At 41.8% G+C, this 24,456-nt stretch overlaps 1 protein-coding gene across 1 annotated transcript in view; it reads left to right on the plus strand.

Annotated features, from left to right (window-relative positions):
- LOC117519422 (tetraspanin-33-like) overlaps positions 1-4,765 on the plus strand; it is a 32,234-nt gene extending 27,469 nt beyond the window's left edge. Inside the window, exons 3-4 of the mRNA XM_034180771.1 lie at positions 3,566-3,727; positions 4,085-4,765. Coding sequence (XP_034036662.1) covers positions 3,566-3,727; positions 4,085-4,225 — 303 coding nt within the window. The 3' untranslated portion in view covers positions 4,226-4,765. The remainder of the gene's footprint in view (positions 1-3,565; positions 3,728-4,084) is intronic.
- Positions 4,766-24,456: the final 19,691 nt, after the last annotated feature.

Genomic DNA, 24,456 nt, shown 5'->3' on the forward strand with positions numbered 1-24,456 from the left:
TGAGGTAGTCCACGAGCTGTCGCGAGACCACTTTTTCCAGGATTTTAGAACAAAATGACAGATTTGATATCGGTCTATAATTCTTCAATACACTCGGGTCGAGATTAGATTTTTTAAGTAATGGTTTGATCACTGCAGACTTAAAACACTTATGAACAGATCCAGAAGTTAATGAGAGATTTATAATTTCCAGCACAGTTGGTCCAAGAATGGGCCACAGGTCCTTAAACAGTTTTGTTGGTATAGGATCAATTAAACAGGTTGTGCTTTTAGTAGACGTCACGAGCTTCATCAATGCGCCTAGCGAGATACCATCAAAATCTGTAAATCTGGATACCACCTCAGTGGGCGCATCCACCTCCACAGCAGTATGCAGTGGTTGGGCCAAAGCCTGCTGAGATATACTCAACCTAATATCCTCAATTTTCTTCTCGAAGTAATCCAAGAAGTCCTGTGCTGAGAAAGGAGAGTGAATAACAGGTGGCTGTCCATGAATAAGAAGTGCTACAGTTTCAAACAAAAACTTGGAATTATGCTTATTTTTATTAATCAAATCAGAATAATAGGCACACTTTGTAGCCAGTAGTGCCTGCTTATAATCCAAGACAGCATCTCGCCATGCAAGATGGAACACCTCTAACTTAGAACTACGCCATTTCCGTTCAAAACCTCGAGCCTTCTGCCTAAGGTCACGCAGGTAACCATTAAACCAAGGTGAGTATGCCTTGGGAAGGCGTGTCCTCAAGAGAGGTGGCGCAACCTTGTCCAGTGTGGCCTTGAGCGCTGAGTTCAAGCCATCCGCAAGACTATCTACTGATTGAATATTCTCTAACCCTGAGGCCAAAATTTCAGGCAGTCTGGCTTTGAGTTCTATCATAATTGAAGGAGTAATGCGTCGCCGCAAAGAAAGACAAGGCTTTTGATCCACTAGGTGCGGCAACATAAATGCACACCTAACAAATGAGTGGTCAGAGATCACCGAGGCAAGAGGCAAAATGTCAATGTTTGTGACAGCAAGGCCACGTGTGAGTACCAGATCAAGGGTATTTCCACTAGTATGTGTTGAATCCTGAATACATTGCTGGAATCCCAGCGCATCCACAAGTTCCATAAATGACTTGCAAAGGGGATCAAAGGGCTTATTTATGTGAATATTAAAATCACCAATAATCAAAATGTTGTCCACACTAGCTGACAAGCTAGAGATGAATGCACCAAATTAATCTAAAAATTCAGAATATGGGCCAGGAGGCCTATAAACAGTGACAACATGGCATGACTGATTTCCATACTTCTGACCCTGACAATATGTAGCATCATGGGCAGAGCGGAGAGTCAGATGCTCAAATGAATTATATTTATGCCCCCCGACAGTCAAGAAGGTAAACTTGGATTTATAGATAAAAGCAACACCCCCGCCTTGCTTCGCACAACGAGACATGTGACTGAATGTGTACCCTGGTGGGCAGGCCTCATTCAGAGGAAGAACAGCTGTGGGTTTGAGCCAGGTTTCACATAACCCAATCATGTCCAAATGATGATCCATAATTAGATTGTTAATCAACAGGGATTTTGAGGACAAAGATCTGATGTTAATAAGACCCAAACTGAAGACTTCTGTCGGTTTGACAGACTGACATCTTTGAATAGGCCTGAGTATCTTAAAATCCACTCCACATTTTCCATCCAGCGCCCGGAGAGTGTCAGGAACCGTTGTCGTCACATCAGGACTACAATTCCCAGAAGCTGCAGCGCTCTGATGACGTGGGCGCCGAGCACCGATGCGCTCAGCTGACCAGATGACCGGCACAGACGACCCAGTTCGATGGAACACAAACTTTCTCCGGGAGCCTCTGTGGACACAGCGACGTCGGCGGAACAAGCCAAGCTCTCTGATAGCGAGAATGTCCCGAGGGACATTATTGTTGTTCAAGCTTCGTAGCTCAGCTGCAGAGTAGTTTAGCATCACGCCAGCCGAGGGAGTGAAGTGCGGCGTCGTACAGCGCAAAGCAGGCAATAAACAATCAAAGATAACTAAAAACGCACACTGAAGGACCAAAAACCACGTTAAGTACATATCCAAAATAAAAATTACACTCAAGCCACTAAAAACCGAATTACACACGAGAAAACTTGAGAAAATCAGACGAGCGGCGAACACACAACGCCAGCAACTCTTCTTCCACAAAACAAGATCAATGTTTTGATCTTATCTTGTTTTGATCAATGTCCTACCACTGTCTGTGCCACGCCACATGCAGTCATGACAATCGCCTGGCAAATGTAAAGACAAACGGGGAGGCTATAAACAGGAGAACTTTTGAGTGACAGGTGCAAAATCATAACGGCCTGGAAATAACAAGGATACATGAAAAACTCAAGGAACAAAGAATACAAAAACACATGGAACAGAAAAACAACATGATAAATTATAAACCCTCAAATACTGATCAGATAACAAACCTAAAGACAAATGCAAGTAACAACATAAAACAAGAAAGGTGACCAACCACAGAGAACACAATAATAGACACTGAAGAACCAAAACCACAACACCAGGAACCCAGAGGATGGGGAACACAGAGACCCGACAGGAGTACAAAATACAGAGACATGATGGACCAGGAACCGAGGACTGACTGAGACACACAGACAGCAGACACATCCTGAAGGAGACAGACAGCGGGAGAAGCCCACATACACACATGAAAAAGACACTGAAAAAGAAAACACACAAATGACAGAAGCACAAGTGAACATATACATACGGGAACCACATGACAGAAACACACATGAGACTCCAGACACAAACCAGGAAACAGGCACCCACTCAGAGATACGCCAGACCAGCGGTACGCATGCCTGCATGCACACACACAAACACACACACACAGGACTCACACCAGACACGGACACAAAGCAGGAGGCAGACATACGATTCATAAACATGACAGACACAGCCCAGGGGTGCATAAACAACACATGAACTACAGGTGATTCACAGAAAACCGTATGGGGTCATGGCCACAGGCAAAACACAAAATTTACACCACAGATAGATATTAGGGCATGGAAGACTCCACTGAACTTTGGAGTTGATCCGACTCAAGATCCAGATCCTGGATCAAGATTTTCCTTTATGTAGTATTTGAAGGATTTCTTCAAAATTAATTCACGGATTCTCACCACATTTCCACCACAGATAGATATTAGGGCATGGAAGATTCCACTGAATTTTGGGGGTGATCCAGATCCGGATTGGCGGACATCAGAAATCTGTTTGCTCTTGTTTTTACTTTTAATTTCAAGTGCACAAAATATCACAATATTAGGACTTAGAAACCTGGACAGTGTAGCACCCAGATCGTATAGCAAGAAGTTGTCCTGGAATGTTCGGTTTAAATTCAACATTTTGTGTTATTTTCTGGAGGCAATTTTTAGAAGCATCTCCACAAAAGAACAAATAAAAATGTGTTTCTTTCCAAAACTGAAGCTAATGTTTGTATGTTTGTCATTTCTCCGAGTGCAACCACTAAGCTTTGGGTTGGCTGTGTTTTGGCTGCAGACTGTTCTGAACACCATGTGTGGTTATGGTGTGCAGGAGCTGGATGAAAGCTTGGCCAGCCAGTATGTCTTGACCATTGGCTGCCTGGAGAAGATCATGTGGTGGACCAAGCAGAACCTGCTACTGGTTGCTGGTCTGACTGCCAGCCTCTTACTACGTGAAGTAATACCTGAATACTTGACACATCCACAGTGCTTTCAATGGGACAACAAAGAATACTGACTAGTCCACACAGTCGTCTTAGTGTTAAATATGAACAGTTTTTACAGCTGAAGAACTGCATGTTGGTAGAACTGCTGAAGTTTGAGGTGACAGAAGTCAAATGTGTCCAAAGTAGAAATGGATCGCTTTCTCACTAACCATGCCACCAAATACAGGTGAAAAAAAAAATCGTTCTTTGCAGCATGATTTTTTAAAAGTGTTTGTGTTCAGTTGGCAGAAAAACAGTGGATCTTGGTTACAACACTCACAGCACAACCAAATAATAATTAAAAAAATGTGTGTGTGTTTCTCTTACAGCTCTGCATGATCTGCCTCGCAGCTGTACAGATTTCAAAGATAAAGAAAGTCCAGCAACAGAAGAAACGCAATGCAGCAAGAACCAAGTTGGAACATAAAGACAGCTACTGGCTTCCTGCTTTTGCAGAATTTGAGGACTAGCTAACCTCAAACTGTTGGTGGATAAATGTTTTTTTTTTTTTTAATTAAGGAATGCATTTGGTCTGGCCTGAGTATTGGCTAACAACAGCAGCTTGATGGTTTCTATCGCCAAACTCCGCCCCATTCTCTCCCTCTCAGATGCTGAAAAGCTGGTCTCTCCTCCAGACTGGACTACTGCAGTGCACTTCTCATCAAGATCCTAGCAAGAACCTGCAGAGGCTCCAGTACATCCAGAACTCTGCAGCTAGGATGCTGATGAGAGTGCACAAACATGAGCACATTACCCCCATGCTCCACTCACTCCACTGGCTTCCTGAATCCACCAGGATTGAATACAAGGTCTCCCTCCTTACACACCAATGTATCTATGGACATGCCCCCCCCCCCCACACACACACACCTCAAAGAACTCCTCAACCCACAAAACAACACGTTCCTCCCACTCCACTCACTTAAATCTCCTTCACACACCCAGAACCAGGCTAAGAACCATGGGAGATAGGGCCTTCTGTGCTGCTGCCCCATGCCTGTGGAATGCCCCCCCTGAGGGCACCACAATCCACTGACTGTTTTAAAAGGAGTCTAAAGACATTTCTCTTTAACAAAACCTATGGTCCATCCTTTTAGATGTTTATTTTAAATTCTTTCCATTTTAAAATATGACTGCTTGGCTTGTTTTGTTTTGTTTTTTGCTCTTATTGTATCTTTTTATCCTGTAGCCCTTTGAGATCACTGATGAAAAGGGCACTATAAATAAAATGAATTATTATTTATTATTGTGTTACACCTAAAACTCAAAGCATCAGTTTTACATAGATTCAGTGTCACATCATAAACAGATTTTTGAAAGGGTGAAAACAAATTCCCAGACTAAATCAGAAACATCAATAAGAGGGACTTAAAACAGTACTGCAAAATAAATGATTTATGGGCCTATGCAGAGGGGTTTTGAGAGCTGTCTTTATTAAGCCTCCCTCAAACCTCACTGCCCATTCCAGTAAAAAAACAAAACAAAAAAACAGCAAAACCTTTATGTGCATATGTTCAGCACCACAGAAGTTTGCAGACTGCCCATGGAGACTTTAACTGCTACACATGCAAATTCTGCAGGTTTCGTGAAAGCTCAAGAGACAGACTTCAAAAACAATAACTTCCTCCCATGATGATGACATCACAGTCTAACTCTGTCCACCACATTACAAGAAACCTGCAGAGATTGTCTCTGTCCCAGTAAGAATATCAAGAAAAGAAGAGATAGGACAGTCAACATGCTGCTTTCTCCTTTATGCCAGCAATTTCACTCAGCTGGCGGCATGGCAAAAATAAGAATAACTGCAGAAAATCAAGGCCAAGGAGGAAAATTTATCAAGTTGAGACTGTGGCCTGTTTCCATAGATGTGTCCATAAAAAACAGAGGGATATGTTTTGCAAAGTTAATACTCATTACTACATTGGATGACGCTGAAATTGAGGATGGACCGTTGGCTGTTCCAGCAGTATCAAAGATTTAGTATCTACTAACTATCAATCAATTTTTTTTAACTACAACCCGTGTGGAATGTCACAAACCTAAACCTACTTCCAGGCATCTTATATATGCTACTCTGGAACCACCCCTAAATCCAAATAGTCCAACTGTCAGCCCCACTGAGGTCCTTAGTCTGGGTCTCATTAACATAAGATCACTGTCCTCAAAACCATTGTTGATTAATGATCTAATTATGGATCATCACTTAGATATGATTGGGTTATGTGAAAGCTGGCTTAAACCTACAGCTATCCACCCCTTAAATGAGGCCTGCCTACCAGCGTACACATTTAGCGACGTCCCTCATGATGCAAAGCAAGGCGGTGGTGTTGCTCTTATTTATAAATCAAGGTTTAACTTATTAGATGTTGTAGGCCAGAAACATAACTCGTTTGAGCATCTGATTTTCTGCTTTGCCCACGATGCCAAGTATTGCCAAGGTCAGTGTTATGTGTCAACGCGGGTTGAGGAGCGGACCTGCGTCTGACGGAACCCAGCGCTAAAACAACCCGAAAGCAGTTCCAATAACAAAACAATTTATTTTCCCCCTTCTGTGCAATACAAAGTGTACAAAAATAAAAATGCGTCTGTCTGGCGGAGTGAAGGACGGCGCGCTCTCCAGCGCCCAAAAGGATCGAAGCCCGGCGCTCCTGGACCCACGTTCACCGCCAAGCACCCCCCAGGTGGACACGACAAACCGACTCTGCGAAGGATAGAAAAGGTAAGTCAGCAGCTACAACTAATATCCTTCAAAGGCACACACTATCAGCAACACATTCAGGTCTGAATTTAAGCTTTATGTAAATGAGCAGCTTCTCACAACAGGTGGAGGATCATCAGTCCGTACGCCACGGCAGTGAGAAGCAAGCTGCACAACTCTCATCAATATTCACATATACTGCGTAACAAAATACCAAATTACTGTTAACAGTTATTCAGACAATCAAATCACCTCTGATGTGTGCTGACAGCATGTGTCCCTCACCCTTCCTCCTTCACAGGCACGATGTGTCAAACCCAGGCGCGGTCCTCAGCGTCTCACAAACGAACACCACAAGGTCGAGTTCCCGGCAATTCTGCTTGAATCACACATGGCTTAAATGCAGAACGCCATCTCATTATCTGCTTCAGCTGAAAGTCTTTAAGGTTGCACGTGAGCATCATCCACAGGTGCTGCACATCATGTTGATGAGGGTGAAGGACTCTTCTGCCAGCACCTTCTCCACAGACAATAAATCAGCTTGCATACCACCTGGAGAGCAAAGAAAAGAAAAGAACACCAAAATGTCCAGCCGAACCCCCCCAACACACAACAGTCAGAAGAATAAAAATCAGCCGTATTATTTTGTCAGTGTATATAGGCCTCCTGGCCCATATTCTGAATTCTTAGATGAATTTGGTGCGTTTGATAACATTCTGATCACTGGTCGCCAAGTGCTTGCTCACAGGGGGTTGTTTTGACTGTTGGGGTTTTTACGTAATTATTGTATGGCCTTGCCTTACAATATAAAGCGCCTTGGGGCAACTGTTTGTTGTGATTTGGTGCTATATAAATAAAATTGATTGATTGATTGATTGGTGACGTTAACGTTCATATAAATATAAAAAATTTAAATATTCATGTAAAAAAATGAGGTGGGCTTCATAGATAATTGGAAAAGCTTCTGGGGAAAACCTGGTCTTGTTAGGAGAGACGGCATCCATCCCACTTTGGATGGAGCAGCTCTCATCTCTGGAAATCTGGCCAATTTTATTAAACCCTCCAAATCATGACTATCCAGGGTTAGGGTTAGGAGTAGGGTTAAGGTTAGGGCCAGAGGTTATGTTGGGGGTTAGGATTAGGTTAAGGTAAGTTGGGTTGAGGTTAGGGCAATGGGTTAAAGTTAGGGGTTAAGATTAGGTTAAGTCAGGTTGGGTTAAGGTTAGGGTTAGGACCAGAGGTTAGGGTTAGGGCCAAAGGGTTAGGACCAGGGATTAGGGTTAGGGCCAGGAGTTAGGATTAGGTTGAATTAGGTTAAGTCCAGGTTAGGGTTAGGGCTATGGGCAAGGGTTGAGGTTAGGGTTAGGTTAAGTTAGGGTGTAAGAGTAAGGTTAGTGGGCAGGTTCGGGTAAATTCGGGTAACCCACAGTGACCCCTATGTTCCCATTAAGTCCATGTGGAAATTTTGTTGAAAGCTGTCTAATCCATTTGTTTTCTGCTCTAATTCTTTCACTTTTGCTCCAGGTGGAAACTGACTCCAGGCCAGACAGGCGGATGGAATCAATGCCATGGGTCAGAAAGTGACGGACAACTGGGGTATGTATCTCTTTTTTATGTTTCAAATTGTATCTGTGTTGTGTGAATCTGATTAAAAGTGTGTTTTGTGTTTGTCCAATATATTGTTTCCCACAGGTTGCACAAAAAATTATATAAACCAAATTACAGGAAGCCGGAGAAAAGGACTGAAAAATAGGAGAAATAGTACCAGTATGGTTACTTTTAACCAATTTTAAGGGCAGGAAAAAATCATCTAATGCAGTAGGTTTTTTGAGCACAGGAGTAGGAGATGGTACACAGGCTCTAATCAAAATATCCTTCAAATTTTTTGTGTTTTCTGTAGGCCGAAATAACTGTGTGTGTTGGAATCAGTCCACTTTCAGTAATGTAATGTGTAAAATTTTGTTTCAGGAGGCGGTTAAATCTGAGTGTGGAGGAGGAGAACTTAGTGATGAGAGGGATGAGTTGATCCTTTCGCTCTGCTCCTGGTTGTTGAAAAGAGCGGAGACAGGCTCTCAGCATGGTACGCGAGTATCCCCTTTGCCTCAAGGTCCTAAACAACACTCTAGTAGCTTCATAGAAGTCACAGGGCCTAGTACAGATCCTGTGAAATCTAAGCAGCTGGGACTTGAGAATGCCTGCAAATGTAAAATGGGGATGAAAACTACTCCTGTGCAAAAGTGCATGGGTGTCTGTAGGTTTGAAAAAAACTTTTACATCTACCTTCTGGGACTGTACAAAAGATGGGCCTTTAAAGACTGTAGTGTCTAGGAAATCTACCGACTGATAACTTTGGGTGTGTTTAATTTTGATTGATGGGTCAAACGTATTCAAGGTGTTTAAAAAATCTTTAAATTCTGATTCAGAATCCACCCATATGCCAAATATATCATCCAAATACCGTAAATAATGTAAGGGTTTTTTGGGGCATATGGCCAAAACTTCAGATTCCCACTTGGCCATGAAAATGTTTGCATAAGCAGGGGCAAAGCGTTTGCCCATTGCTGTGCCTTTAATTTGTAAATAATATTTGCCATCAAACATAAAATCATTCCTGGTCAAATTAATTCGTAACAACTGTAGTAATTCTTCATCTGGTCTGGATTCATCTGGGAATTTCAAGAAAATCTCTTTAACTGCTTGGATACCTGCTTCAATTGGAATATTAGTATATAATGCGTCAATGTCAATGGTAAAAAATAAAGCATGTGCAGGCACAGCCAATTCCCTGACAGCTTGGATGAAATGGGTGGTGTCTCTGACATATGATGGGTGTTTTATTGATAATGGTGTGAGATAAAAATCAATATATTCTGCTGTGGCATATGTCTCACTACCACAATCCGAAACTATGGGTCTGCCTGGAGGGATTTCATTAGGTACAGTCCATTTATCTTTTTCTTTATGTATTTTAGGTAAGATGTAAAAGCGTCTTTCTCTGGGATCCGGTCTTCCTTTTAAATAACTTTTTTGCTTTGCTGTAATGTATTTATTTTTGTGTAGTGTATCCAATATGCTGTGTACCATAGGAATGGTGTCTTGAAAGATTGGTGTTTGTAGTGGAGTGTAATAAACACCGTCTGAAAGCTGTCTATGTACCTCATATTTATATTGGTCTAAATCCATGATGACAACCATATTACCTTTGTCTGCAGGTTTAATCACTATATTTTTATTCTCTTTTAAATTATTCAGTTCCAATAATTCATCAGGTGTTAAATTGTGTTTCTCTTTAAGTCTAATAAAATCATGTTTCAGGATTCTTGTATCATGTTTGTGTAGATAAACAGCTTCCAGAGGGAGTTCAGTGAGGGGAGGGCGCCATCCAGTGGGCAGATGGAAACGCCCAGCAAGAGAATTCTGCTCCTCCAATGTGGGTTTTTCCTTGTTTTTAAAATATAAAGCTAAATCCACTTTCCTGTGGTAGCACTGTAAATCAATATTCAAGTTGTAATTTGTCAGAATGTGTGAAAGAGTGTGTGGGAATAAATGAAAGGCCTTTATTCAGTATGTGTAATTGTGTGGGAGTGGGTTTAAAACTTTTGCTCAGAAACAACACATCACTATGGGGACATGGAAAATTCCCAGAGCCCCTCTCTCTGACATTCAGGGGCTTGGGAAATTTAACTCCTCAGCGCAATGGTTCAGAATCCGTTGTGCAGTGTCTGGGGAACAGTGTACAAGGTCATCTGTCGTGTGGAAGAGGTCATCGTCAATGAGATGAATGTAGGTGAGATTTTTAAAAATGTATGTGTTCAGGTCAATCAGATTGTTTTGTTGTTCTTGGGGAAGTTCTGGTGAATAGTTGATTAGTGGTACACAAATTTCAGCATATGGAAACTGTCTCTTAGTCTCTCTAACCACATGCAGGAGTTGTTTCACTGTTGTGGCCTTGGGGTCACAATGTCGTTAAGTGATCCCAAAGGAAAGAACAATTTTTTGGACATCAATTTGTTTGTCCACTCTCTGCATCAGGTCACCTGCATTACGAAATGTGGCACCAGGATAGGAGTCAATCTGCACACCAGGATAGTCATGTGTGCTGATGCGGCTGAGGTTGGAATCACCAATAATTAAAATGGGCTCAGTCACTCTCAATTTCCAATCACGTTTTTTACGTGAGGTGCCTGTGTGTACATTCACTCTGAAGTGACCTCACACAGGTGCAGATTCAGGTGGTAGGTCATCCTCTGACACATCAGAGTCCTCATGGTCAGAGAGGGCCTCAGTGTAGTGGTCTATGAGAGCTCCACACTCTGCAGCAGAACCATCTGAGCACTGGGACTCAGAAATAGGAGGTGAAGGGCGTGGGAAAACTTGGACCAACTCGGTCTCTAAGTTTTCCTCTCTGTCCACGGAGACTGCCGGGACCCTAAATTTCACCACTCGCTGTTCCAAAGCAACCGGAGGAGGCAAAGCAGGGCCTAAACTCAGGTCAGGTGGATCAGGTGGCTTCTCAAAATTAGAAGTGTGGGCTGTGCCGCACACAGTTGACCGTGGAGGAGACAAGGCCTGAGAGTGAGAGACAGTAGGGAAGTCATTATGCATGCGAGATGGCTGAATGCATAATGGTGGTTTGTGTGCATGTCTCTCAGAGGCAATGTATGACCCCCCAGGGCAGTAAAAAAAATTCTCTGTTTGGGACATTCAGATCTGTCCGTGGAGTGTGAACAGCAGTCTGGCGCGTGCCTGTGTTCTGTGCCGCGCGTAACGCTGGAGTGTGAGAAGTGGACACAGTGGCGCATGGAGGAGATGGTGGTGGGACAGGAGGCTGACGCACAACTGGAGGAGCAGGTGTTTTTTCTGACCTCTCAGGTGGGTGTGTTTGTGTCAGTAGGCAGTCTGTAATAAACGTGCGGGCCCGATCCAGCGTGTAGTCTGTGAGTCGTGGGTAATTACGCAGTGCCCAGCGCTCTGCTACAGCTAAGGCCTCAGGCCAGTCTGGATAGAACGTGCCTGAGAGTGTGTCCAGAAGTGTCTGTAGTGTGTCTGTGTAGTGTTCCTCCAGTGATTGCTTAGCAAACTGACCCCACTGCTTAGCATTCCCCCAGAGAAGCATCAGGATGTTATCAGATGCCAGGGCTGGTCTGATACATTTGGACAGATCGTCCACTTTTTTGTCCAGCATAATGTTTGCTGATCCATCACTCTCATCCAAAAGATTATTCAAATGATGCATGACTTTAATAGTCTTAAACATTATGCGAATCAATCTCGCGAGATCGCGGCCTGCAGGCCTCCGCATGGCGGAGGTGGTACCACGTGTGTTGGTACGCGAACCCGACCGGGACCGGGACCGGGACCGTTCATAATAACGGCCACGGTGTCCGGAACCACGGACAACATCCATGTAGGAACGTTGTACATGATTAGTGGAACGAGTATTTTTGAAGCGAGGTGGCGCTGGCAGGTTAGCATTAAAGTTAGCGCTCCGTCCCTGACGTATAGACGGAGGTGCACGGGCACTCCCTCGCTCAAAAAACCCCCCATGGTCGTAGTCCATTTGTAGCCTGGGTCGGCGTCTGTTCCTAACTAATGTCCAGCCGGACATTTCGGTGTCGGCGTGTAATGCCGTGTCGAAAGCGTTAACAAGCTAGTTAGCTTGCTAAAAAAATTAATATGGCCAAAAAATTGAAAAAAGTGCTCCGTCGCGACGTTTCTACCGTTAGAGGTCTTCTTCAGGCGTTGGAGCACGGTGAAAAAGTCTTGAAAAAGACTGTTAGTTCAGTGTCCGAAGCAGCAAGTAGCAGTCTCTGTATAAACAGTTCGATGTGGAAATGAGCTGCAGAGGGCTGAGGGTCCTCTTATAGGGGGCGTGACGACAAACTCAGCCTTTTAACAAGAACTTCAGGTCAGAAAAGAAAAGAATTTAACTTAGAATGAAACGGGGTCAAAAAGGTCAATAGGAACAGAAGGATGCCCCGTCTGTCAAAATAAAAGGTAAGTATGTATAAGAAAATGGTAAGTATTATTTTATTATTATTTTTATTTTTTTTTTATTATTTTTTTTTTTTTTTATCTTTATTTGTATTTTTTGTTTGTTCATATATTGAACATGAATTTTAAGAACTATCATTTATGTACATATTTACAATTAAATGTTAACTGTATATTTGCTCAGAACAGTCTTGAACTATTAACAAAATCAGGTAAGTATTAAGTATTGTGTGTATGTGTGTATATATTATACCTACACACACACACATATATGTGTCCCAGTAGACTGTTCTTAAGTGTGTACTCCAATGTAGGGGTTGTGTTTGGGTTTGAGGTTGGTTATCCAAGGTTAGGGTTAGGGGTTAGGGTCAGGGTTAATAAATAAAATTTGATTTGATTTTGATTTTAAAGCTACTCAGACACAAGCTGGGGGCCTGATCACCCCCGGCTGGGTTGCCTTGGCAAGGGTGTATGATATGGAGAGACCCGAAACACCCAATGACCCCAGCGTACATCACTGAAGATGTGTCTGAGTTGCACTAAAAGTGTTTGTGAAAACCAAACTAAGACAGTCTGTCATTCAAATTGAGGCAATGTGAATGTGGTGGGGCCACAGCAGTGTCCTGTGCAGATGCGAGCTCGGGGGGAGTGGCAAGGCGGAGGCAAGGAGGGTAGTAGTGGTGGTGGGGGGGGGGGGGGGGGGGGCGTGTGTCGTGTGCAGATGAGATGAGTTTGCATCAGTCAGATGAGTTTGTATGTTTCTGTCAGTGTGTGCATAATGTCTGGAGTTGCCTTGACAACACCAGACTGTTGGGGAGGGCAGAAGATAAGAGGGCAGCCGAATGGTTCACCAAGGCCGTAGAACTTCTTCTGGAAGAAAACAGCAGGACGTTTTGACCTTTGGAGGCTGATAAGCCTGCCATGTTTAGAGTTCAGCAGAGAAACAACATTTGCAGCTCCTCTGACTGACCAAATCCAATTTGAGTATTCCCTGGTCTCCGACATCTTCCTTTGCAAGGCATACATTTGCTTCAATATGTTAACCATCTTACATCTGAGTTCAAGTTTGAGAATGTATCTCCTTGCCCAACTCATTAATCATGATGGACAGGTGAGGGGTCGTGGTTCTGGTAGCAGCCATCTTGCCAGTTCTCCAGTAGGACAAGCAGCACATAAAACAATAAGTACCAGCCCTTCCACAATAAAACCAAATATAAATAAATCTTCAACGTCCTCCACAGAGAGTGGTACCAAACACGCAACATGCTACTTCTCCCAGGTGTCGAGAATGTAACCCGCAGGGTAGGTTCCATCTGGGCACAAAGGGTCACCCAGCCCTGATTTCCTTGTTGAAAAAATTGTGTCTGTAGCATTCACAGACGAGCTGATCATTTCCATGGTTAATCCAAGTATAGTTTGAAGAATTCACAGTCCGGTGAAGTAGGGACTTTGAAGTTTGGAGCAGAGATTGAGGATAGAGAAGGAGATGCAACCACCCTCGCCAGAGTCCCAAGCTGAAGTGTTACCATATGTTACGATTAATGGCACATGTTGTTGGAGAATTATCAGGAACCATTACGCAGTCAAGAATAATGTTCCGCGTTGTTGCGCACTATTGCGCGTAACAGTGCATCATTACGTTCTGCCATATTGTGAATGAGGCGAATTGTCTCCACACATACCCCCATATTCATCCCGCTGTCAGTTGCTGAACAATTCAGATACTCCAGTTTACTCCTCAAAAGCCACAGCAGAAGAACTTTGTGACTGCATGCTTAGTTAGGCTTAGTTAGAATGGAGGAGGACCTGCAGGAGCGCGCTAATGAGCATTGGAACGAGACTTTTAGCTAACTCTGGGTCACTGTCCTTTGGCATGTTGCAGCAATGAAACTGAATGCAGTGCAGCAGGGTTTAATTGTGCGCACGTCAGAGAAGAACACTGTCATGGTCTATTAAGGATCACCACTAATCAAGACGGATCAATGCGCTCATTTGCGACCTCCACGACATGAGGCAAAATGAGGGTGGTGCGTGACATTCGTGTGAAATGTTTTTGACAGCCAAAAACATGCTCCACGAAAATCACGAATATCACGCACTATTAAGAAACCTATTCAAATGCGTTAAGTCACATTAAGAATGTCAGGAATATGCCAAGAAGGACGCAAATATGACATTCATAACGCGTCTTGCCTATGTGTAAATGCACCATTACATGGAAACACCCACCATGCTTATAGGTTTCAGATGTAGCTGCATTTTATCTGGCAAAAAAAATGCAACAGTGGACACGTACCTCGTTTTAGATGTCTCCTTGCTCCAACATACCTGAATTAAATGAAATTATCAGGCTTCTGCAGAGTTTAATAATGCACTATTTCAAACCAGGTGTGTTAGGGAAGGAAGACATCTAAAACTTTGAGGAAGGCAGATCTTGAGGACTGAACTTAGGCCCATGTGTGTTAAAAATTATCCCAAGACACATTATAGTGGAAAAAAATTCAAATGATGTTGACAGTCTAAAAAGGAAAATGTTCTAATGTTGTGATTTTTGCAGAGGCCAATCGAAGGAGGAATTTGAAAAGGCCATGGAATGACAATGAAGTGAATGCGGTTATGAAACATTTCAAAACCCATATTTTAAAGGGGCATCTTGCAACAATGAAAGAATGTGAGCAGTGCAGGGTTGCTGAAGACCCAGTTCTTCATGACACAACTTTACAAAACATAAGCGATTTTGTCAGGAACCGTGGTTTGAAGGCTAAAAAAAAATTGCTGAAATGTTCATTGGTCAAGATGGTAGATTCACTGATCTACCATCTTGTTTGGGCCAAAATTGTTAATAGTGAATGTGTTGATGACCCACAAAAAATGACTGAATCAACTTAATCTTTCTGTTTTCTCTTATTAAGCTTATGTAATACATCCAGTGTTCAAGAGATGACATTAAGTTTTAGTAACATTGTGCTTTCATTTGTTCCAGTCAAGAGAACATTTTATTTACTTTTAGGAACATTGCACTTTAATTTGTTATAGTCAAGAGAACATTTTATTTACTTTTAGGAACATTGCACTTTAGTCTGTTATAGTCAAGAGAACGTTTTATTTACTTTTAGTAACATTGCACTTTAATTTGTTATAGTCAAGAGAACATTTTATTTACTTTTAGGAACATTGCACTTTAATTTGTTATAGTTGAACATTTTATTTACTTTTAGGAACATTGCACTTTAATTTGTTATAGTTGAACATTTTATTTACTTTTAGGAACATTGCACTTTAGTCTGTTATAGTCAAGAGAACGTTTTATTTACTTTTAGTAACATTGCACTTTAGTCTGTTATAGTCAAGAGAACGTTTTATTTACTTTTAGTAACATTGCACTTTAGTCTGTTATAGTCAAGAGAACGTTTTATTTACTTTTAGTAACATTGCACTTTAATTTGTTATAGTCAAGAGAACATTTTATTTACTTTTAGGAACATTGCACTTTAATTTGTTATAGTTGAACATTTTATTTACTTTTAGGAACATTGCACTTTAATTTGTTATAGTTGAACATTTTATTTACTTTTAGGAACATTGCACTTTAGTCTGTTATAGTCAAGAGAACATTTTATTTACTTTTAGGAACATTGCACTTTAATTTGTTATAGTTGAACATTTTATTTACTTTTAGGAACATTGCACTTTAATTTGTTATAGTTGAACATTTTATTTATTTTTAGCGACATTGCACTTTAATTTGTTATAGTCAAGAGAACATTTTATTTACTTTTAGGAACATTGCACTTTAGTCTGTTATAGTCAAGAGAACGTTTTATTTACTTTTAGTAACATTGCACTTTAATTTGTTATAGTCAAGAGAACATTTTATTTACTTTTAGGAACATTGCACTTTAATTTGTTATAGTTGAACATTTTATTTACTTTTAGGAACATTGCACTTTAATTTGTTATAGTTGAACATTTTATTTACTTTTAGGAACATTGCACTTTAGTCTGTTATAGTCAAGAGAACATTTTATTTACTTTTAGGAACATTGCACTTTAATTTGTTATAGTTGAACATTTTATTTACTTTTAGTAACATTGCACTTTAGTCTGTTATAGTCAAGAGAACATTTTATTTACTTTTAGTAACATTGCACTTTAGTCTGTTATAGTCAAGAGAACGTTTTATTTACTTTTAGTAACATTGCACTTTAATTTGTTATAGTCAAGAGAACATTTTATTTACTTTTAGGAACATTGCACTTTAATTTGTTATAGTTGAACATTTTATTTACTTTTAGGAACATTGCACTTTAATTTGTTATAGTTGAACATTTTATTTACTTTTAGGAACATTGCACTTTAGTCTGTTATAGTCAAGAGAACATTTTATTTACTTTTAGGAACATTGCACTTTAATTTGTTATAGTTGAACATTTTATTTACTTTTAGGAACATTGCACTTTAATTTGTTATAGTTGAACATTTTATTTATTTTTAGCGACATTGCACTTTAATTTGTTATAGTCAAGAGAACATTTTATTTACTTTTAGGAACATTGCACTTTAGTCTGTTATAGTCAAGAGAACGTTTTATTTACTTTTAGTAACATTGCACTTTAATTTGTTATAGTCAAGAGAACATTTTATTTACTTTTAGGAACATTGCACTTTAATTTGTTATAGTTGAACATTTTATTTACTTTTAGGAACATTGCACTTTAATTTGTTATAGTTGAACATTTTATTTACTTTTAGGAACATTGCACTTTAGTCTGTTATAGTCAAGAGAACATTTTATTTACTTTTAGGAACATTGCACTTTAATTTGTTATAGTTGAACATTTTATTTATTTTTAGCGACATTGCACTTTAATTTGTTATAGTCAAGAGAACATTTTATTTACTTTTAGGAACATTGCACTTTAGTCTGTTATAGTCAAGAGAACATTTTATTTACTTTTAGGAACATTGCACTTTAGTCTGTTATAGTCAAGAGAACATTTTATTTACTTTTAGTAACATTGCACTTTAGTCTGTTATAGTCAAGAGAACATTTTATTTACTTTTAGGAACATTGCACTTTAATTTGTTATAGTTGAACATTTTATTTACTTTTAGGAACATTGCACTTTAATTTGTTATAGTTGAACATTTTATTTACTTTTAGGAACATTGCACTTTAATTTGTTATAGTTGAACATTTTATTTACTTTTAGGAACATTGCACTTTAATTTGTTATAGTTGAACATTTTATTTATTTTTAGCGACATTGCACTTTAATTTGTTAGACTTTTTTTACTTTTAGCGACATTGCACTTCAATTTGTTAGTTGTGAGGATGTTTTATTTACTATTAGGAAAATTGTTCAGTACGTTATAGTTGAGAGATTATTTTTTTACTTTTGGCAACATGGCACTTTAATTATACTTGAACATTTATTTATTTAATTTTAGCAAAATGGATCTTTAGTTAGTTGAGAACTTTTTATTTACTTTCAACAACACTGCACTTTAATTTTTGTAAAGAGAACATTTTATTTACCTTAAGGCAGATTTTCTTTGAATATGTTAAGGTCAGGAGATTTTATTTTATTATTGTTGGCCATGTTTATGTTCAACAAATTACTTTGTGTCACTATGCTTGTGAACAAAATAAATGTTTTTTGTTCTAAAGTAATGATTTTGATCTTAATTCCAAGGTCTCCTTGATGCTGATGCAGCAGAACTTCATAGTTTGCAAATAATTTTGTCACAGGTATGAGGACCTAATAGCACAAAACTGATGCAATGAACTGGTCTTTCTATGTTTATTAAAACAAATAGGGATTGAGGAAGGGCAATGGTCAGGGGCAGCAAAGACTACGTGTGAAGAGATCCCCAGGCTTGAGCAGAAGAGCGAGGGTCAGAGGCAGAACAGGCAGCACTAGAAAATCCAGATCCTTTAGTCACACAAACGGAACAAAATCCTATAAAACTAGGCAGGATGTAAAGAGGGCAAGCAAGGCTTGGTAGTCAAAAGAAACTGCTCTGGAAACACGGATGAACTCGCAACAAGAAAAAGTACTGAAGCCTAAAATACATATACTAGTTACACCATGTGAATACAACGACATTTAGGCTGGGTGCATCACATTCGAGCGGGGACATGCAATCACTGAGGAAGGGAAGTTGACGAGCCTGAAATGAAAGACAGCGAGAGACTTGAAAAATAAAATGGGAAACAAACGGGACAGAAATGTGAGTCTGTGACTAATTTAGCCGGCATGGTCCACATTCTTGATAGAGTGCATACATCTGAGCCTATTTTAATGTGTGTATATAATTAAATCATAATTAAGATTTAGCTAGACGTGGGTATGGATTATGTCCTTATAAACTTAGACTGTCCTTATAATCAAGCTGCAGTTAGGTGTGTGTGTGTGTGTACGTGCGCACGTGTGTGGAGCTGCTGCAGGTGTTTGCCACGGGTGGGGGAGGGGTGGGGCTGAAGGGAGCAGCGTCTCAATGTGCAGCAATAATCATTAATCACATTAAGATGACCTCTAATAAGCTTTATTTTCTAAAAGTATTTGTTTTAGATCGTGAGTTGATGTAGTTGGTTTTATGTTCATATGTGCCATAGGTATTAAAGGCACTGCGCTGCGGTGGTTTGAATCATTTATCTAATAGATTACAATTTGTTCATGTAAATGGGGAATCTTCTTCACAGACTAAGTTTAATTATGGAGTAACATGAGGTTCTGTGCTAGGACCAATTTTATTCACTTTATATATGCTTCCCTTAGGCAGTATTATTAGACGGTATTGCTTAAATTTTCATTGTTACGCAGATGATACCCAGCTTTATCTATCCATGAAGCCAGAGGACACACACCAATTAGCTAAACTGCAGGATTGTCTTACAGACATAAAGACATGGATGACCTCTAATTTCCTGCTTTTAAACTCAGATAAAACTGAAGTTATTGTACTTGGCCCCACAAATCTTAGAAACATGGTGTCTAACCAGATCCTTACTCTGGATGGCATTACCCTGACCTCTAGTAATACTGTGAGAAAACTTGGAGTCATTTTTGATCAGGATATGTCATTCAAAGCGCATATTAAACAAATATGTAGGACTGCTTTTTTGCATTTACACAATATCTCTAAAATTAGAAAGGTCTTGTCTCAGAGTGATGCTGAAAAACTAATTCATGCATTTATTTCCTCTAGGCTGGACTATTGTAATTCATTATTATCAGGTTGTCCTAAAAGTTACCTGAAAAGCCTTCAGTTAATTCAAAATGCTGCAGCTAGAGTACTGACGGGGACTAGAAGGAGAGAGCATATCTCACCCATATTGGCCTCTCTTCATTGGCTTCCTGTTAATTCTAGAACAGAATTTAAAATTCTTCTTATTTATAAGGTTTTGAATAATCAGGTTCCATCTTATCTTAGGGACCTCATAGTACTAGGAAAAAGACATGCTGTGGAGGGGAGCAGAGATCAATCACTAATGATTAAATGCAGAGTGGTGCATACAGAGCAAAAAGAGAAAGAAACACTCAGTGCATCATGGGAACCCCCCAGCAGTCTAAGTCTATAGCAGCATAACTAAGGGATGGTTCAGGGTCACCTGATCCAGCCCTAACTATAAGCTTTAGCAAAAAGGAAAGTTTTAAGCCTAATCTTAAAAGTAGAGAGGGTGTCTGTCTCCCTGATCTGAATTGGGAGCTGGTTCCACAGGAGAGGAGCCTGAAAGCTGAAGGCTCTGCCTCCCATTCTACTCTTACAAACCCTAGGAACTACAAGTAAGCCTGCAGTCTGAGAGCGAAGCGCTCTATTGGGGTGATATGGTACTATGAGGTCCCTAATGTTATGTGTCGACGCGGGTTGAGGAGCGGACCTGCATCTGACAGAACCCAGCGCTAAAAATAACCAGAAAGCGGTTCCAAAACAAAACAATTTATTTTTTACCCTCTTTGGTGCATAACAATGTGTACAAATTAAACAGCGTCTTTCTGGTGGAGTGATCAAAGCCCGGCGCTCCTGGACTCACTACCACCGCCAAACACTCCCCAGGTGGACACGACAAACTGACTCTCTGTGAAGCAAAGAAGAGGTGAGGCAAGTCAGCAGTTACAACAATATCCTTCAAAAGACACACGCTATCAGCAACACATTCAGGTCTGTATCTTTTTTAACTTTATGCAAATGAGCAGCTTCTCACAACAGGTGGAGGATCACTTATCCGCACGCCACAGCAGTGAGAAGCAAACTGCGCAATTCTCATCACAATTCAAGTATACTGTGTAACAAAACACCAAGTTACTATCAACAATTAGTCAAACACTTAATCACCTTTGCTGTGTGCTGACAGCATGTGTCCTCACCCTTCCTTGCTTCACGGGCTCAATGTGTCAAACCCAGGCGCGGTCCTCAGCGTCTCACAAGCGAACATCACAAGGTCGAGTTCCCGGCAGTTCTGCTTGAATCACACATGCCTCAAATGCAGAACGCCATCCAATTATCCGCTTCATCTGAAAGTCTTTAAGGTTGCATGTGAGCACCAGTCACAGGTGCTACACATGATGTTGATGAGGGTGAGAATTCTTCAGCCAGCACCTTCTCCACAGACAAATCAGTTTCCATGCCACCTGAAGAGCAAAGAAAAGAAAAGAACACCAGAATATCCAGCCACACCCCCCAACACACAACAGTACTCCCCCATCAACGGGAAGCCTCCCGGCAACCGAACAGACCAGGCCCGAGAACAGCACCTCCGTCCGGGGTCCACGTCAGGAAGCAGACAGCACCACGCCCCTAAGGTCCACCACAGACAGCAAGACAGGCACCGCAGCTGGAAGGCCGGCTGGCATCAACAAAAGCCCCAAAACATTCCCCAGTACAATTCAACACAGAAAAAAAAAACAGAAAACCCACCCAAAACCTCCCCAGGGGACCGTCCCATCAAACCCCGGGAAGAAAAGAAAAACTCCCAAACGCAAAAACCCAACACAGCCCCACAAACACAATACAAACGTAAATGCATAAAAGAAAAATAACAAACAACCCCCCCAGAATGACCTGCAGAGCCCAACCCCCCCCAGAAGGCCTTCATAGCCAGTTCCAGGAGGAACAGGCAGAACCATAATCCCACAAAGGTCCCCAGGTGTACATGGAGCAAAACGGCGCCCCCCAGGGGACCGTACCATCAACCCCAGGAGGTACCCTCCCCACAACCCCGGAACCCCAGACCCGGTCACACTTGGCTAGTTGGCCCCAAGCCAATTCCCCCCCAGAGGACCATCCCATCAACCCTGGAGGTGGAACCCGGAAGGAAACAGAACAAAATCAAAAATCAACCCCCGGAGGACAACCAAAAACAACCCCGGGGGGATATAAAATGACCGTAAACCCTGTTACCCTCCCCGGCACCCCGAAAGACCCCGGGTCCCTCCCAGAGCCCCTCGGCGGCTCAACTTTGGCGAACGGCTCAAAACATTAAGCCGGAGAAGGGAACAGGAAAAAACTAACCCAGATCCAACCCCAAGGCGCAGTGGAGAACCGGAAATACGTCCGGTGCCCCAACTCGACCATACCCCAGCCTCTCGGGAGGGGTGGAACTACCGAAATGGCGAACGCCAACAGATCGGCCCACCCCTCCGACTGAGGTAAGTCTCCGCTGCACCACACCCCGGCAACACCAATGACGAACGGTACAAAGGCTCACCGAGGCTGTAGTGGAACCGGGCCCTAACCAAACCAAGAAAAACGCCTCTAACACCCCCCCCCTAGGTGCAGAGGTCTTCTGAGAATGCTCAGCGTGACCAACCTGCATCACCCCACAACCCACAAGACAAACGGTCTTGGGGCAAGTGAGGTTGGGGTTAGGGATGTAGAGAAATAAAAAACAAAATAAAACGACCCAACAACCCAAACAGAAAATACCTAAAAACACATAAAAATTAACAATGACGTGAGCCCAGGTGGACTTCTAACCGCCTAACAGTCACTTCACCAGACAATTATAACCCCTATTTAAAGAAAACAAAACATTTACCCGTGCTAGATTTTTTTTTTTTTTGTTTGTTTTATGTGTGTTATGTTGCCTGTCGCAGAACACTTGGAGACACGTCACCATTATTTCTCTTGACGCTTACGTGTCAGGGCAATACAGTAATCTCTGCTCGTCCGAGCTGCATGGGCTCATCAACAGGAGGAGCCAGAGGTCCCATCGGAGGAGCTTCAGTGGGGCGAAGAAGAGGCGGCCCAGATTTGTGTCGGGGAAAGCCCCGAGACGAAAAAACCCGCTCTGATGGCCGCCCTCTCTCGCGTCCACGCTCCTTCATCCGATCGTCTAGACGAATCACCAACGATATTAGCTCATCTAAATCGCCTGGCTCGTCACGGACTGCTGGCTCGTCTTTCAATGACTCATTTAACCCATCTACAAACATTCCTCGTAAAGCTGCGCTGCTGCAACCTGACTGAGCAGAAACCAGAGAACATTGCATCACCACACAAGGCTCCGGACGACAAACAATCGGTTCGGACGCCGAATCTCTGGGTGATGGAGTTATCTGCACTAGTATCGATGGTGTCGCAGCTGGAGCAGCAGGAAGCGGAACGGCTTGCGCTGCAAGCTCCGTAACACGGGCGTCTGTTTGTTTAATTTGGTTTGCGAGATGCTGTAATTGCTCCCATTTTTTCTCCAAGTGTTCTTGAACTTTTTCGGCAAAAGGAACCGCCTCTGCCGCTGGGTCCATTATGGAAGGGCCGGGAACTACTGTTATGTGTCGACGCGGGTTGAGGAGCGGACCTGCGTCAGACAGAACCCAGCGCTAAAAATAACCAGAAAGCGGTTCCAAAACAAAACAATTTATTTTTTACCCTCTTTGGTGCATAACAATGTGTACAAATTAAACAGCGTCTTTCTGGTGGAGTAACTGTTGGCACGCTCTCCAGCGCCCGTAAGGATCAAAGTTCGGCGTTCCTGGACTCACTACCACCGCCAAACACCCCCCAGGTGGACACGACAAACTGACTCTCTGTGAAGCAAAGAAGAGGTGAGGCAAGTCAGCAGTTACAACAATATCCTTCAAAAGACACACGCTATCAGCAACACATTCAGGTCTGTATCTTTTTTAACTTTATGCAAATGAGCAGCTTCTCACAACAGGTGGAGGATCACTTATCCGCACGCCACAGCAGTGAGAAGCAAACTGCGCAATTCTCATCACAATTCAAGTATACTGTGTAACAAAACACCAAGTTACTATCAACAATTAGTCAAACACTTAATCACCTTTGCTGTGTGCTGACAGCATGTGTCCCTCACCCTTCCTTGCTTCACAGGCTCGATGTGTCAAACCCAGGCGCGGTGCTCAGCGTCTCACAAACGAACATCACAAGGTCGAGTTCCCGGCAGTTCTGCTTGAATCACACATGCCTTAAATGCAGAACGCCATCCAATTATCTGCTTCAGCTGAAAGTCTTTAAGGTTGCATGTGAGCACCAGACACAGGTGCTACACATGATGTTGATGAGGGTGAAGGATTCTTCAGCCAGCACCTTCTCCACAGACAAATCAGTTTCCATCCCACCTGAAGAGCAAAGAAAAGAAAAGAACACCAAAATATCCAGCCACACCCCCCAACACACAACACCTAAGATAAGATGGGACCTGATTATTCAAAACCTTATATGTAAGAAGAAGAATTTTAAATTCTATTCTAGAATTTACAGGAAGCCAATGAAGAGAGGCCAATATGGGTGAGATATGCTCTCTCCTTCTAGTCCCTGTCAGTACTCTAGCTGCAGCATTTTGAATTAACTGAAGGCTTTTCAGGGAACTTTTAGGACAACCTGATAATAATGAATTACAATAGTCCAGCCTAGAGGAAATAAATGCATGAATTAGTTTTTCAGCATCACTCTGAGACAAGACCTTTCTAATTTTAGAGATATTGCGCAAATGCAAAGAAGCAGTCCTACATATTTGTTTAATATGCGCATTGAATGACATAT

This window comes from Thalassophryne amazonica, chromosome 10, assembly GCF_902500255.1.
Source record: "Thalassophryne amazonica chromosome 10, fThaAma1.1, whole genome shotgun sequence".
In the NCBI taxonomy this organism is placed as follows: Eukaryota; Metazoa; Chordata; class Actinopteri; order Batrachoidiformes; family Batrachoididae; genus Thalassophryne; species Thalassophryne amazonica.